The sequence below is a fragment of the Mirounga angustirostris genome, unplaced genomic scaffold (genome assembly GCF_029215605.1).
Source record: "Mirounga angustirostris isolate CCGP_5_RB_7025 unplaced genomic scaffold, mMirAng1.0.hap1 SCAF_1, whole genome shotgun sequence".
Classification (NCBI taxonomy): domain Eukaryota; kingdom Metazoa; phylum Chordata; class Mammalia; order Carnivora; family Phocidae; genus Mirounga; species Mirounga angustirostris.
Genome location: NW_026991709.1, coordinates 169735918 through 169750514, shown reverse-complemented (window position 1 = coordinate 169750514; position 14597 = coordinate 169735918). Strand labels below are relative to the sequence as shown.

Sequence of the window (14597 nt, the reverse complement as noted above, 5' to 3'; positions counted from 1 at the left end):
GTTTTTGGAAGAGTTGACATCTCAGCTAAGACCTAGGATGAATAGGAAAGGGAAAAGAATTTCCCAGGTAGTAGGAACACAGGTCAAGGCTTGGAGGTAAGAAAACATGGATGTGTGACGGATTACATCTGGGGCACAGAACTGGAGGTGAGAGTTTGGACAGTAAGGCCAGTTTGGTGACTGCAGAAACTGTCATTAAGCCCATTTTGGTCCGTCACCTCTTACTCCATGAAAGCACTGATCTTTGAGAACCTCACCTTGTCTTTCCAGGAACACTGGAGCCACACTGGTCAGGACTGCTGTGGACAGCCATGCTCATCTCTCTGGCCATTGTCATTGCCCTCCCCAAGCCCCATGGCATCCGGGCCTTAATTGCTTCCACAATTCTCCGGTTGATATTTTCGGTTGGATTACAACCCACGTTGTTTCTTCTGGGAGCTTTCAATGTAAGTATAAATACCTTTATAGCCGCATTCTTGTTGACATGCAAACAGGAATGCCTTCCATTCTGGTTCCTAGGATCTTGGCCTGGGCTTTCAGTGCAGCAAAAGGCCGTTCAGGTCATCTGTTAAAATAGCAGAAGCAAGAGCTGCGTGGGTGGACATCTCCCTCTTAACCTTCTCACGGCACAGTGAACCTCTTAATCTATTACCTGGGCATCCACAGTCTCCTTTTTAGGGAATTTCCCTCTCAGAAGTAAGGCAGGAAGAGGAAGAGCAGTGGAGATGTAAATTATTGTTCCCAGTCAGGTCAGAGGTTTGGAGGGACAGGAGATTTTAGCCGAATGGCCAAATATTAATGGTATCAGTCAAATGGTCAGATATTAATACAGCACACCCACTTCTGGTGAGGACCACACGGAGCCAGGAGAAGAGGCAGGAGGACTTGTTCAGACAGAGATGGAGCAAGTAGAGAGGTAAGGAGAGAATCGGGGTTATTTCAAAGTCGGTGGTGCCATTTGGAAGTGTTCTTCCACTGTAGTTGAAGGATAGACGCTACCGCACCCGTAGGGGGAATTCTTAGGAAGTAGAGATAGCTGATACAGGACCATAGATTGGAGAGGTTTCCTGGTAAAAGGAAGCAAAAGGTTTGGACATGGGAGGCACTGTGGGGATCGAAAACTGCTTTCTAGAGGTTTCTGCCTTGAGCATATAAAGAAGCTGAGGTTGTTGTATAGAAATGGAAGTCATGTTGCAAAATAAGGTTAATACAGTAATTCAGTGCAGCAGTAAATGTCCCCAGATGGGTATGCAGATGGCAAAGGCAGCAAGGACACTGGGGCAGAAGGGACCACTTCAAGCTGACAAGCCACAGGGGAGGAGGTGGGGTTTCAGCTCTGTCTTGGAGAATGGCTAGGACTGGGCCAGAAAGCAGGAATTGAGAAGAGCATTTTGCTGTAGGCCCCACAGGCCAGAGCAGTGGGGAAGGCCCAGGACACTCTCGAGAGAGAGCCAGCAGGAGCGTTCCCCTCCACTGGGGTTCAGGGAGGGATACGTAGGACCTACTCCCAGCACAGGTCACCAGGGCACTGCATGGTAGGAGAATGCCCTTGGGCCTCATCCTCCAGGTCAGTGTTTCCAAAGCAGGCTCCAAGTTGATAAATCTTAGGTGAGAAAGAGGTTCAGTGGTCCAGTCCATGAGGGAGAGCCTGCGTTAAACAAAATTAAAGGGTTTTTACTCTAGGATTTCTGAGAGACTTTAATGTGCATGATAAGGGTTATGAATCTCCAAGAAATGGAAACCGTGTATCTCTGTTTCCTAAACTTACTTGCCCACATTTTAAGTATCACTTGGAATTAGTGTTGTAGAATATAGGTTGGGAAACTCTATTCCCAGTAGTGGGAAATGACTCAAGTTTTTTTGAGCAAAGAAATGGCATATACAAAAAAGTATTCTTGGAAAAATGCCCTCAAGTAGTGGAATGTTATGTGGATTCAAGTGGGAGGGACTGGAGGCAGGAGGACCATTTCAGACCCCCAGCAGAGCTCTTGACTAGGTGTGACAAGCCTGGGTCTTGGTCAGAGTGTGGAAGAAAGAAGAAGGTACAGATGTCAGAGCTGGAAAGGATAGGGTAACGTTTTGTGGGCCTAGAGTCAGAGCCTCACACCTGAAAGCCATGTAGGGCCTCAGTCGGGGTCCTTTTCTCCAGGCCAACAAGGTATTACTATCTTGATGGGGTGATGAAGGAGGCAACCCCCAACTCCAAATTTTCAGTCACAGATGACTAGGAAAAGAATAATGCAACTAACTAAAGTGGAGTCATGCAAAGACCTAAGTTTCAGGGTGAAAATGCACTTAAATTGTTGATTTACTCAGCTTGAGATGATAAGGCAAGCCATTATTAGCTGTGGCATTTGAAAACGTATGACCAGAGTGACAAAGACTTAGCAGTGTTACAGAAGGGAAGGTAGGTGTCATTCACTGATGTAGGTATCATTAAGAGGAATCTACTTAAGAAGGAAATATAGAATAAACAAAAAAATAAAAGGGAAAAAACTCAGTATTTCAGGGGTTGTTGTCTTATGGGCTATTTAGTTTTTTGTTGTTGTTTCTCTGGGCTTTAATCATTCCACAGTCATCTCTCCTTTAACATAAATCAGTTGGGGGAAAGACTCAAACTAGGCAATTACCATTTATAGTAACAGCTGGGTGAGGAGAGCTGAAATAACTATAATAAATAACTAGAGTGAATAAAAAAAGGGAAACACATAGGAGACAAAAGAAAGTAGTTATGGGCAGAGAAGGAGCATTGGGCATACAAGGGCCGGCGAAGCGGGACAGGGTGCTGTCCTGGCAGCCAGGTGCGGGCAGAGTGGTGGGAGGGGTGGGCTGGTGAGCCGTCATGTTGCAGGAGCCAGGATTAGGTGCTAAGGGCCAACAGACTGCCGCCTGTGCCCTGGCTGGGTCCTTTGTAGACTGGGGGAGAGGTGAGGCCAGAAGCCAGTCAGACTCATTAAGCAGGGTCGGTAGGAGGTGGGGACACCAGGCCAAGACCGTGAATACATATGGGCTGCTGAAGCAATGGAGGAAACGAGGGCAGAAGTTGTTTAAACCGAGGGCAGAGTGGATTCAAGTAAAGCGAATTGCTCTGTTGAGACAGCAGGAGCCGAGGCATGTCTGAGGTCCTAGAATGTTAATCAGAGCATGGCCTTTTGTTTGTTTGTTTGTTTTCCTGAAACCCCATCAACACAGATCATCCAAGGTCAATGGTACTTTCTCACCCAATGAAAGATCCTATACTAGTGATGGGTAGAATCACTAGTACACTAGAAAGTACTGGGGCATTGAATGTTTATCCTGTCTGAGAAGGCCTAACGTTCTCTGTGGGTGTTGGCTTCCTCACTTATCTGATGGCGGAGAAGCTCTCTTACACTGACCGGCCAGATTAACAGGCAGGATTTCCTGGCACCTATGGCCAAAGCAGCTAGGGGAGCAGAAGATGGTTTTACCAAGTACATCCGAAAAACTTTCCCCTCCAGTCTTCTCTTGATTGGAGTGTTTGTCAGCGTGTTGCTGGAGATGGACTTTTAGGCATGGGGTTTCTATTAGAGGTGGAACTCTATTAGGCGGTAGCTCAAACTCCAGCTGCAAGTATCAAAAAACCGAATCCACGCCAGCGGAAGCAAAGGAGAAGATGCATCGGCTCGTGTGACTGAGAAACGAAGATCCTCGCGTCAGGTGCAGCTGAGTACAGGTGCCCAGACAGTAGCCTCAGGATCCAGCTCCATCCTTGGGCTCTGCATCGATCGTACTCAGGCTCCGTGGTAGGGAGAGGTGGATGGTAGCAGCTTCAAACTTACTTTCTCTTAGGTTCAAGGTCAGGACGAAGCAATACAGTTGTCTCTTGCTGCAGTCCCAGGAAAGAGCTCAGCGGGTATCACTGGTTTAGTTGGGTCACATGACTATCCCGGAACCACCCCTTTTGCCGATTGACTGGGATGGAGCCCCACCCAGATTTCAAGGATACATGGAAAGGGACGGATCCCCAAAGAAAAATTATTAATCCTGGGGTTGGGGTGGGGGGCGGCAGGGAAACAGAACTCATCCTGAAGTCCCTTACTTTTTTTTTCCCCCAATAAAATTATTTCCTCTATGAATTTAGGAGCAATGAAAGACAAGAACTAGCTGGTTCTCATTAAACTGCAACCCTTATAATGCCTAGAATGTAACAGAAATTCAGAAAATGCTTTTGTTCATGCTGATCACAGGATTCATAGATTGAGGTGACTTCTGTGTTTGACTAACTCATATAAGTATGTTAGAAATGATTCATATCTCATTTCGAAAATCATAATTTCAGTATGTGTTAATTTTGTTTTTGTCATATACAAATGCCACTTGATTACTGTTGCTTATGAAGTTATTTGACTACCACATAATTTGTAATATGCCTGAAAAGCAAAGTAACGATATGACTTAGATCTGCAAAATGGTTCTGGGCGGGTTCGGTGGGCACTTGGTGCTTTGTTTGGGCACAGTTGCGGAAATACCATTGCGTGAAAATGGCCCTCGGCTGTCATGAAGTCTGCAGTTTGTCATGGTCCATGCTTATCTGGCTGTTCCTGTCATTATTCTCAGGTCTGCAATAAAATCATCTTTCTAATGAGTTTTGTGGGCAACTGTGGAACATTCACTAGAGGCTATCGAGCCATGGTTCTGGATGTTGAGTTCCTTTACCATTTGTTGTATCTGCTGATCTGCGCCATGGGCCTCTTTGTCCACGAGTTCTTCTACAGTCTGCTGGTGAGTTCCTGGTATGGAAAGATTTTACGTGTCAAAAACTAGGAGAGTCCTGTGTCTCTCCTCACAGACCTCTCCTTTTAATGGTGATTGGTATGTCGGGGCTAACAAGGTCACATGCCTCATTTCCAGTATCTAGAGAAGAAAGCTCCCCAGGGAGCAGGGCAGCTGGTAGGGGACCAAGAGGTATGTGATTGTGCTGCTTGCGTGCACATTGGATCTTTCACTTTCCAGTGGTATGCAGTGCCTGCCATCTGGACCAGGGAATGTGTCCTCCACATGCATCTTTGCTTTGCTTTCTTTCTTGGACTCAGCCAGTGCTTACCAGGGAGAATGTTTTTTGAGACTGTCATCATCTGACAGTTCTCATGGGATCCGCTTCCCAGGGAGAACATGTAGTGACGAAATAAGAGGAGGAGTTTTTTCAAAGTCCCAAGATCTATGACAGGGAGCTCAATAGATTTATTGGTCCAGGAGACCTTTTCGCTGGAAGTTCTTTGGTTCCAATCTGAGCCAAGTGATTAAGGTCTTGATAGTCTATAAAATGAGTTGGTTCAATCACCTTCCTCCTGAGCAGGTTTTTAAATTATAGACCAAATATCTACTTACTTTCCTGTCATTAGAGGGAATCTAGACCTGTAGAGTTATAGATAAGAAACCTTTGCCTTGTACCTACATCAAATGACAAGAAGCATAAAGCTGAGCTATCTGCAAGCAAAACTATCCATAAAGGGACTAGAAGAATTAAAATGTTAGTGAGGATAAAAAATGATCAAAGGGATTTATTTGCAAAGGGTGGAGCAAGGAAAACTCTTCTGGGAGGTATTCTCCATGTGACCTCTGGACTGGTTACTGAATTTCTCTGTGCCTCAGTTTCCCCATCTACAAAATGAGAACAAGCTGTCCCCCTCACAGGGCTGCCACAGGGATTATCTGCAACTGTGCATGTCAGGGCCTTAGAATAGCACTACCACACAAGAAATGCTTAGCAATTCTAGCTATTATTACTGTCTTTGTCATCGCTTACTTCCTCTGCCATCCAAAACACCATAAAGAATTCACCTTTCAGGTCATCAGGATTAGCTCATTCCATTAGTGGTAGATGTTGGCAGGCTGAGGGAAATGGATTGTTTTACCTCCTTTTAAAATAGGTCTGGCTATAGTTTGAGGTTTTAGGTAAAGAGGTCTCTGGATATACTTGTGATGGCCATTATGTGGCCTATTTTGGTCACTCTGTATCAGAAATCTTGAGAGCTCCATGTATATTTCTGAGCCTTTTTGTCTCTTACAATAATGTCCCTGGATAAGGATCTGGTGTGTGTGTGTGTGTGTGTGTGTGTTTTAAAGATTTTTATTTATTTATTTGACAGAGACACAGCGAGAGAGGGAACACAAGCAGGGGGTAGTGGGAGAGGGAGAAACAGGCTTCCCACTGAGCAGGGAGCCAGATGCAGGGCTCGATTCCAGGACCCTGGGATGATAACCTGAGCTGAAGGCAGACGCTTAACGACTGAGCCACCCAGGTGCCCCAAGGATCTGGTTTTAGAGTCAGGGAGACCCATGTCCTCCTGGGCAAGGAGGCAGAGCTCAGTTGGAGGTCTCTCTCATCCCAACCGAGGGATCTCTCCCAAGAGACAGGAGATTCTGCTTCAGACAGTGCCATCTCTTCCTGGGAGGGTGTGACTTTGCCTACGTTCTGTGTCCCGTTGGCTTCGTTTCCCTGTCTCTACCTTCAAGTCCTCTGCTTTTGGTCCTTCGAGATGATGGCTGGCGCCCATGCTAGATGCAGGGCTGTTGTAGGGAGACAAACCAATACCGTCTCTGCCCTCACAGCCCTCACGGACCACAAAATCATCATTACCACCATTTACTGAATGTTTCCCGTGTACTCTTTTCATACCGTCTCTCACCACGACTTCTGAGGTAGATGATGTCTGCAAATGACAGATGGCGAAACAGGCTTGGTGAGGTTAGGTAACTTGCCCAGAGTCACCCAGTAAGTGCCAGAGACCGGATAGCAGCTGAGCTCTGGTGACTGCCGAGTCAGTTCATAAGCCCAGCTCCGAACTGCCTTTCATCTGAGCTCGTGAAAAAGTCCCTGCTTCGGTGTGGCTGGTATTTCCCAGTGCAGTTTGCATTCTTGCTTTCACGTCTCTCATCTGTCACAGAAACAGTAACTCCGAGCTGCCAGTGCTACCTGAGCTCAGCTCGCTTTTGGAGAACTCACCAGGATCCAACCAGATGGTGGCTGGATGCCTCTTGTATGTGTTTCTGGCTGTGACTTGTCTCTGACCTCAGGTGACATGTTACTTTTGCTATCAAAAGTAGAATTTAATGTGTTTACTGAGAATCACAGACAAGTACTGAAACCTGTGACAGAAAGGAGCTGGAGAGAGACCTCCAGCAGGGAAAACCCATATCTCCCGAGGTTGTGAAAGCCCCACTCCAGCAGACCAGAAAAGGACAGTGGGAGAGTGGGGCCCCAGACTGGCTGAACCTGGTCTCGAGCCTGCATCCAAATGTGTCCTTAGAAAACGTTAACACCCCGAGATGAAAATGTGTCAAATTCATGGATGAGCAGGTAACAGGAGGAGAAATCCATATGGTCAGTAAACATGGAAGAATGTTCCACATTAATGCTGAATACAGATGTGCCAATTAAAACAACAGTGTGATGCCGAGCTGTACCTGTGATGTTTGGAAAGGTCCAAAGGCCTGAGCATGTCCAGGTCTTACGAGGGTGTCTGTAGTGGCCCCTGTCCCCTGACAGCATGGATCAGTACAGCCTTTCTGGAAAGCAGTGGGGCGATCGATATGTTTCTAGAAAGTTGCAACATTTGACCCAACAATTCCATTTCTGGAAATTCTCCAAAAAGAAATAACTGGACAAGTATGTGTAGAGGCAAGTACAGAGGTGTTCATCACAGCATTATTTTTAATGGCATGCAATTGGAAACATCTTGACTGTTTTTAAAAAAAGTAAATATTTTGGTTAAGTAGACTGGTTTTTCTGTACAGTGACAGTCTAGGTGATCATTTCTGACACAAAACTGTTCATGATTGCTTGGTGAAAGGGGCTGACTATATGCCAGTATTATGGTATATTGTATAACATTTTTCCAATGTAGTAGGGGCAGAAGAAATAACTTGAGTAGATGGTGGGGTTATTGGTGAATTTTGTTTTTCTTTGTGCTTTTTTGTGTTTTCAAAGTTTTCTCCATTGAACATGTGTCATTTTCCAATTAGAAGAAAGTTTCTCCTTTATAAAGTAATGCATGTCCATTGTCTTAAAGTCAGAAATTACAGATGAGTGGAAAAAGGAATTACTTGTCATCTCAATGACTTGGTGGCTATATAATCTTACAGTTCCTACCCCAGAACACAAGTGTCATTTGTTTATTGTCTGAAGTTGCTCTCACTTGCTGCTTCATAGTAGGTTGCTGGAAAATATTTAACTGTAATAGCAACATTAGCTTTTTGTACTCTTATATTGATGAAATGCCTTTCTTGCTTCCTTCCCTTTGAGTCTCCTACTTTACCTGGTGCCCCAACCACAGGTCTCAGGACACAGATTGGCCTTATGGAGGCAGAAGGGCTAATTGACCAGAAAATGAACTCAGATGTAAAACTATAAATTGGAAGGGACTTGGAGATTAGCTAGTTCAGAGAGGTTACATGGCTTGATCATCATCTTACTACAAATTAAAAGCAGAGTCAGGATTCAAACCCTTGTCCCCTGACTCAGTTGGCTGTGCAGTCATTCCCCAAAGCCGTGTGGAGGCAGAACCTTTAGAAGATTTGGTGTCAGCACAGAGACCACATTAAAACTAGCCCCCTGGTCCAAGAATAAGCCCACAGAGCTCTCCTCCACGGCTCTGTACTCTTCCTGCAGCCAAATATCTGAGAAAACCAGCCATCAGTACCACATACCTAGAAGTACCTACAGGCCAACTTCTTGCAAAGAGAAAGTAGTCTCTTAGAGAGGGTGAGCCGAGACTGTGAGCCGAGACTGTGAGCCCACAGTGCACTGCACGGGGTCTCGGCCCCCCCACACACACCTCCTCCCCCCATTAGGGAGATGGGAAGGGTTTAGGCTTCCTGGTGTGTTACCACCACCAGTGTCCCTGCCATGAGCTGTGTGACCTTGGCCCAGTCCCTTCATCAGGAAATGATCCTTAGCATTTACTGTGCGTACTCAGCATGTAAGTGCAGCTGTATGCCATGCACTGGACGCAGTACACATCACGTAGCTAGGGTTCACAGCAGCACCCTGTCCTCCCGTCTGGAGATGAGGAAACGGAGGCTCAGTGGGGAGGAGAAAGTACCTAGCCCACTGTCCTGATGTCCTGTGCTTGAGCTAAGATTGCCCCTCGCACTCCAGAGTCCCTGCTGCCTACGCTGGCCTGCTGTATGTGGCCTTCCCTGTGAGACTCCAAGCTCCGGGAGGACAGGGCCAGGGCTGGTCCAATCCTGTATGCAGAGTGGCTGGCCCTTAGCAGAAACTCAGCAACTACTCCCTACACAGACGCATGCCAGGACCCTCATCACTTTGCTCTCCCTTACCTTCTGAAACCCACTGGTACTACCCTGTATTTTCTCCATCCCCAGGACCTCTCAACTGTATGAGTACCACTGGAAATTGCTCTTGCTTCCTGCCCACCTTTTCTAGGCTAATGTTTCCCATCTCCGTTTTCACTAAGACAAGCAGTATAAAGTGTTAAGATAATAGAATGCTTTTGAGTTTCTAAAAGGGTAAATTCTCTATAAATCAAGTTTTCATTATGAGATATTTGTGTACATCTAACCTAGAGGCTTCTTAAAACTCCCATTGTCTTCTCTTTGTTCATTTTTAAAGCTTTTTGATTTGGTATACAGAGAAGAGACTCTGCTTAATGTCATTAAAAGTGTCACTCGCAATGGACGGTCCATCATCTTGACAGCAGTTCTGGCTTTGATCCTGGTTTACCTGTTCTCAATAGTGGGCTATCTTTTCTTCAAAGATGATTTTATCTTGGAAGTAGATAGGTTGCCCAATGAAACCGCTCTTCCAGGTGAGTTTGAGATCTTCGGATCTTTTTAATGTTAAGAGAACAGTTCTTGATTGTAAGTGAACTAAAGAGAACGATGACTTTAGCAATGTGGGTATCTCCCTAACACTCAGACTATGAATTCTGATTCCAGGGCTTGGTTCTCACTTTATTCCAAGGGTGGTTTGGTAGGTCAGATGCTGAGTATAAGGGTCCAGAGCCTACATTTAACTTATTCACTAAAGTCAGTTTTTAAAAGAATACAACTTATTCAAAAATAATTTGATCCTATATATCGAAAGCACAGGGGGATGCATCCCTCTGGCTTGGTAAATCTACTTCTAGGAATTTATCCTTAAAGGAAAAACCTGCTGAAACAGATGTATATGGAAGAATGTTCACTGCAGTGTGAAAGTGGAACCAGTCTAAACTTTGAGTATTCCATTAGAGTGTCCTATGGGGTGGCATCCCCTGCAGAGAGGGCACATCTTTGTAAACCTTCAAGGAAAAGCACCCACAAAAGTGTGGTGGGAAATTGCAGAATAATAACTATAATAGGATCCACATATATTTTTTAAAAATGAAAAAACTCATATGTCTTTTAAAATATGGAAGAATATTACCTCCCCCCAGCAGTGGCTGTCTCTGGGGCTTTTTTTTTTTTTTTTAACTGTATGCAAGTTGACAGTGAGCTTACATTATTTTTATAGAGAGAAAACAGAAGTCATTTCCACTTTTGAGAATGAAATAAAATGATCATATACTTGAGTGATACCCAAATGTTCCTTGTCTCAATTAAAATATTTTAACACCATTAAGTGAAAGATTGCTGGGTTGTTTTGTTTTGTTTTGTTTTTTTAATCAGGTAGCCAGAGGCCCCAAGTCCAGTGAACAAACTAGAATTATTATCACTGACTAAGCCAGGCAGCCTTGTTCTCCCAAATGCTGCATTCTTGGCATGTAACTCTAGCCTCCAAGTTGACACTAAGTGAAATTTGCTGCCAACCATCTTAGGGTTCCGAACTAAACTGGTCTGGACCTTGGATTTCCGTTCCTGCTCGCTGACGCTTTTTGTGCAGACTTGGTGTAAATCTTGCTGGAGTCTGTACGTACAGTAGTATTTGTCGAAGAGTTTCAGCTGTGTGTCTTTAAAGTTGGAGAGGTGCTATTTAAGTGCGATATTTCTAGTAAGCCTACAGGAATTGACATTTCTGGCTTCTTTCCCATCCAGATCACCAAATGAAAGTGTAAATTGTATCTCTGCCTTGAATTTATATGCAGGAATGTAGGGTGTTATTTATGTAAAGAATTGTTTAATCAGCCGTGAATTGGGGACTTCAAACATTTTAACCATATGCTGCCAGATTGTTCATCATAAAATTTCCTCTCTTTCCCAGGAGCCAGCGAGAGTTTGGCAAGCGAGTTCCTATACTCTGACGTGTGTAGGGTGGAGACTGTGGAGAACTGCTCCTCTCCTGCACCCAAAGAAGGTAGGACCTTGGAGGCTTAAGCCCCATGTTAGTGTTAGGCTCCTCTGGAAGCTTAGATGGTGCACAGGACATTGGAAGCAGATGGAAGCAGATTTATTGTTCAGAAGTAAGGCCAGTAGCGAAGGGGAAAGGCTGGGAGAGAGGAGGGAGATGAAGGGAAAAGAAGGCTACATGGGAAGAAAATACCTGCTTGGTTGATTCAGCGACTATTTACTGGGTGCCCCCTATTTGCCAGGGACTATGTTGTACTCTAAGATACACCAGTATGATGGAGGAGGCAGGGAAGCACCTAGGTGATTATTAGACGTATGTTAAATGCGAGGAATAAGGAGGGAATACAGAAGATAGGCACCCAGAGGTGATAGTCAAACTAAAACAGTAGAATCTTGGACAGTGGAGGAGGGTTAGATGTTCCAGTTATTCCAGGGAATAAGGCGTCTAAAGGCTTGGAAGTAGAATATAGTGTGTTAAAGGAGATAATGATCATGAGGAAGAGTAGTAGCAAGAAATGAAGCCAGAGAGGTCAACAAAAGGCCAGATCACAAAGGGTCTTACATGTTAGGCTGAGGAGGTTAAACTTCACCCAAAGGACGAATAGATGTTAAAGTGGGGCGGGGGGAGTGATATGATGAGATCTGTTTTAGCAAGACCATTCTCCCTGCAACTGCTGAAAAGAACAAGATAGGCAGCAAGACATGGTTCTTCCTCCAAAAATGATTAAGAATGGACAGCGTCCAGTATAAAGCTATTTATCCAGGGGACCTGCTGTAAAACGTCGCTGGATTTAGCCAGCGAGGAGCTAGGTCCTGTGGGATTACCCTCAGCTGAGAGACGAGATGCTTGTGATTCGGAGTATTAAGCAACTTATCTAAGGTCAAATGCCTGTTCAGAGCTGGGACTGGAGTTTAAATCTGAAAAGGATAGGGAGTATTTTGGATTTAATATAGGGAAGGGCAGTTCTGACTTGGCTTGAGAAACAAGCAAGGGTTGGTGATGAAAACAGAATTGCCCCAGGTAACTTCAGCTTTTTGAAAGAAGGTATATGACACTTGATTCCTTAGTTTTATTCTTTCTTGTTCCTGTGTGTAGCTGGTGAGCTGGCATTCAGGGAACACCATCTCAAAATCATGGTCTCTCTTTTCCCACACGTTGTAAATCTGTTGTTACTCACCGTGTTCATAGAGCCGGTCCTTGCAGAAGAGACGAAGCAAGACAAAGAGCACACGTGTGAGACGCTGCTGATGTGCATCGTCACGGTGCTGAGTCATGGGCTGAGGAGCGGGGGCGGAGTAGGAGATGTGCTCAGGAAGCCATCCAAAGAGGTAGCTGGATCCCGAGGGGAACGGAGAGTAGGGGGGGAGAAGGGCAGAAGGGGCGGGGGCGGGGGGGGGCAGGGGGCGGGGGGCCAGAGCACAAGGCAGAGAGCTTGCGCAGAAACCCACGACAAAGCAGAGCTGGTGTAGTGCGGAGTAGATGTGCAGAGCTAGCTAGCTGAGGCTTCCTTCTCTCCACTGCCCACCCTGGAGCGGGGCGAGGACCCCTGCCCTGTGGGACGGGGCAGCTCCCACCCTCCGCTCAGGGCACGGAAATGCTTGTTGCCCCCCGGGCCGGGTCTGGCCTACCTGAATACATGTCCAAGACCCCTCAGATGCCAGGGAGCTGCTCTCGTGCACATGCCACACGACATTGGCAGAACCGACCCTTTGGACAACGGGTGTGAAAAAGAGACACAGCTGTGACTTTTCAAGTTTGCTGTCCAGTTTAACTTGTGACAGAGCAGACCCGTGGGGTGAGGGTGAGCCACGAATGTTGGGCCCATTGGCAGCCTCTTCCTTCTGCCCTGAGCTCTGCAGACCAAAGGGCAGTGGGGTGACCTCACTGATGGAGACGCCTCTTTTCTAGGAGCCCCTCTTTGCCGCTAGAGTGATCTATGACCTCTTGTTCTTCTTCATGGTCATCATCATCGTCCTTAATCTGATTTTCGGGGTCATCATTGACACCTTTGCTGACCTGAGGAGTGAGAAGCAGAAGAAGGAGGAGATTTTAAAGACCACATGCTTTATCTGTGGTGAGTGTGGCAGCCCAGCTTTCGCAGGGAAGCTCAGGCTCCACGGACTGGACGGGCTGCCCGCAGGCTTTCTGTGGCGAGGCGCCGCTGCCTCGTCAAGCCTCTCTGCCCCTGGCATTGGGGGTGCCTTTCCTCTGCCTCCCTTCTGCTGGGAGGTGTTTGCAGCCGAGGGACCCGAGCGGCAGTTCCCAGTGCCAGTGAGTCTGCAGGAATGAAGGTTCCTGTGGCAGACATGTGATCGCACATAATTTGAAGTGAATGTGTCTTGGGGTCTTTTCATTTTGGGGGGGCTGCCGAGCATCTCTTGGCCCCCTTCTAAGTAACTAGACTGGACATCTTTCATCTGGTGCCAGCCTGTGGATGTCTCCACTGCAGATGGTAGCGGGCGTTAAATGAAAGAATATTCCCCTCAGAGGGTATGGTGGAGGTGTTCAGAGCCTGGGCTCAGGACTCAGACCTGGGTTCTGATTAAGTTTCTGCTGCTTCCTAGGCACATAATCTTGGCATAGTCGCTTCACTCTCTGTACTTTGATTTTCCATCTGCAAAATGGGTACAATAATATGTACTTCTCTGCATTATTGTGGGGCTAAGAGAGCTGGTCCGTGTAGCCCTCCTAGCACAGAACCTGCACATTGTAGGCGCTCAATGAGAAGTAGTAGACAGGTGCCTGGGGTGCCCAAGAAACCATGGTCAGTATAGCCACAGGGGGTACGTGGAAATGTATACGAATCACGTAGGAATCTGGCAGCTGAGTGGTCATTTCATGATTATTCATAATACAGTAACTGTGAATATATAAATTTCCTACTGGTACGTCTACTCAAAAAATGAGCATTTTCCATTTAAAAACGTAAATCTGCTTTTTGCCCCCTTAAAACCACTTCAAGCCTTTTGTTTTGAAATAATCCCAGAATTACAGAAAAGTGATAAGAATGATACAAAGAATTTCTATCTACTCTTCATCCAGAGTCCCCAGATATTAATGTCTTACTTCATTTGCTTGTTCATACACACAGTTTTTCTTATAGTCTGAGATCCACTGGCATGATGCTCCTTGATCCCTAAGTATTTCAATATGTATTTCCTAAACAAGAAGCTTCTCTCATAAATATGCAGTATAGTTACTAAGATTAGGAAATTAGCAAAGATACCATACTGTTATTCACTCTGCAGACCCTATTCATATTTCACCCTTTATCCTAGTAATGCCCTTTATAGCCAGTGGAAGCCCAGGTCATGTTGCATTCCATTGTCACGGCTCTTTAGCCTCT

The 14597-nt window shown here is 45.8% G+C and overlaps 1 protein-coding gene and 1 long non-coding RNA gene across 9 annotated transcripts in view; one reads left to right on the top strand and one right to left on the bottom strand.

The window, feature by feature from the left end:
• ITPR1 (inositol 1,4,5-trisphosphate receptor type 1) overlaps positions 1 to 14597 on the top strand; it is a 338656-nt gene that overhangs the window by 286059 nt on the left and 38000 nt on the right. For all 8 annotated transcript variants that reach the window (XR_010412086.1, XM_064593522.1, XM_064593523.1 and 5 more), the window contains 6 exons: positions 271 to 446; positions 4579 to 4743; positions 9596 to 9791; positions 11165 to 11257; positions 12440 to 12579; positions 13160 to 13325. Coding sequence is in view for 7 of the 8 variants with exons in the window: in XM_064593522.1 (XP_064449592.1) it covers positions 271 to 446; positions 4579 to 4743; positions 9596 to 9791; positions 11165 to 11257; positions 12440 to 12579; positions 13160 to 13325 (936 nt within the window). In the remaining variant the exon portion in view is untranslated. The remainder of the gene's footprint in view (positions 1 to 270; positions 447 to 4578; positions 4744 to 9595; positions 9792 to 11164; positions 11258 to 12439; positions 12580 to 13159; positions 13326 to 14597) is intronic.
• Positions 14 to 13164, bottom strand: LOC135364645 (uncharacterized). The gene is made up of 2 exons (XR_010412089.1): positions 12880 to 13164; positions 14 to 565 (listed from the first exon to the last, which is right to left on the bottom strand). It is a non-coding gene; the product is annotated as an uncharacterized LOC135364645 (long non-coding RNA).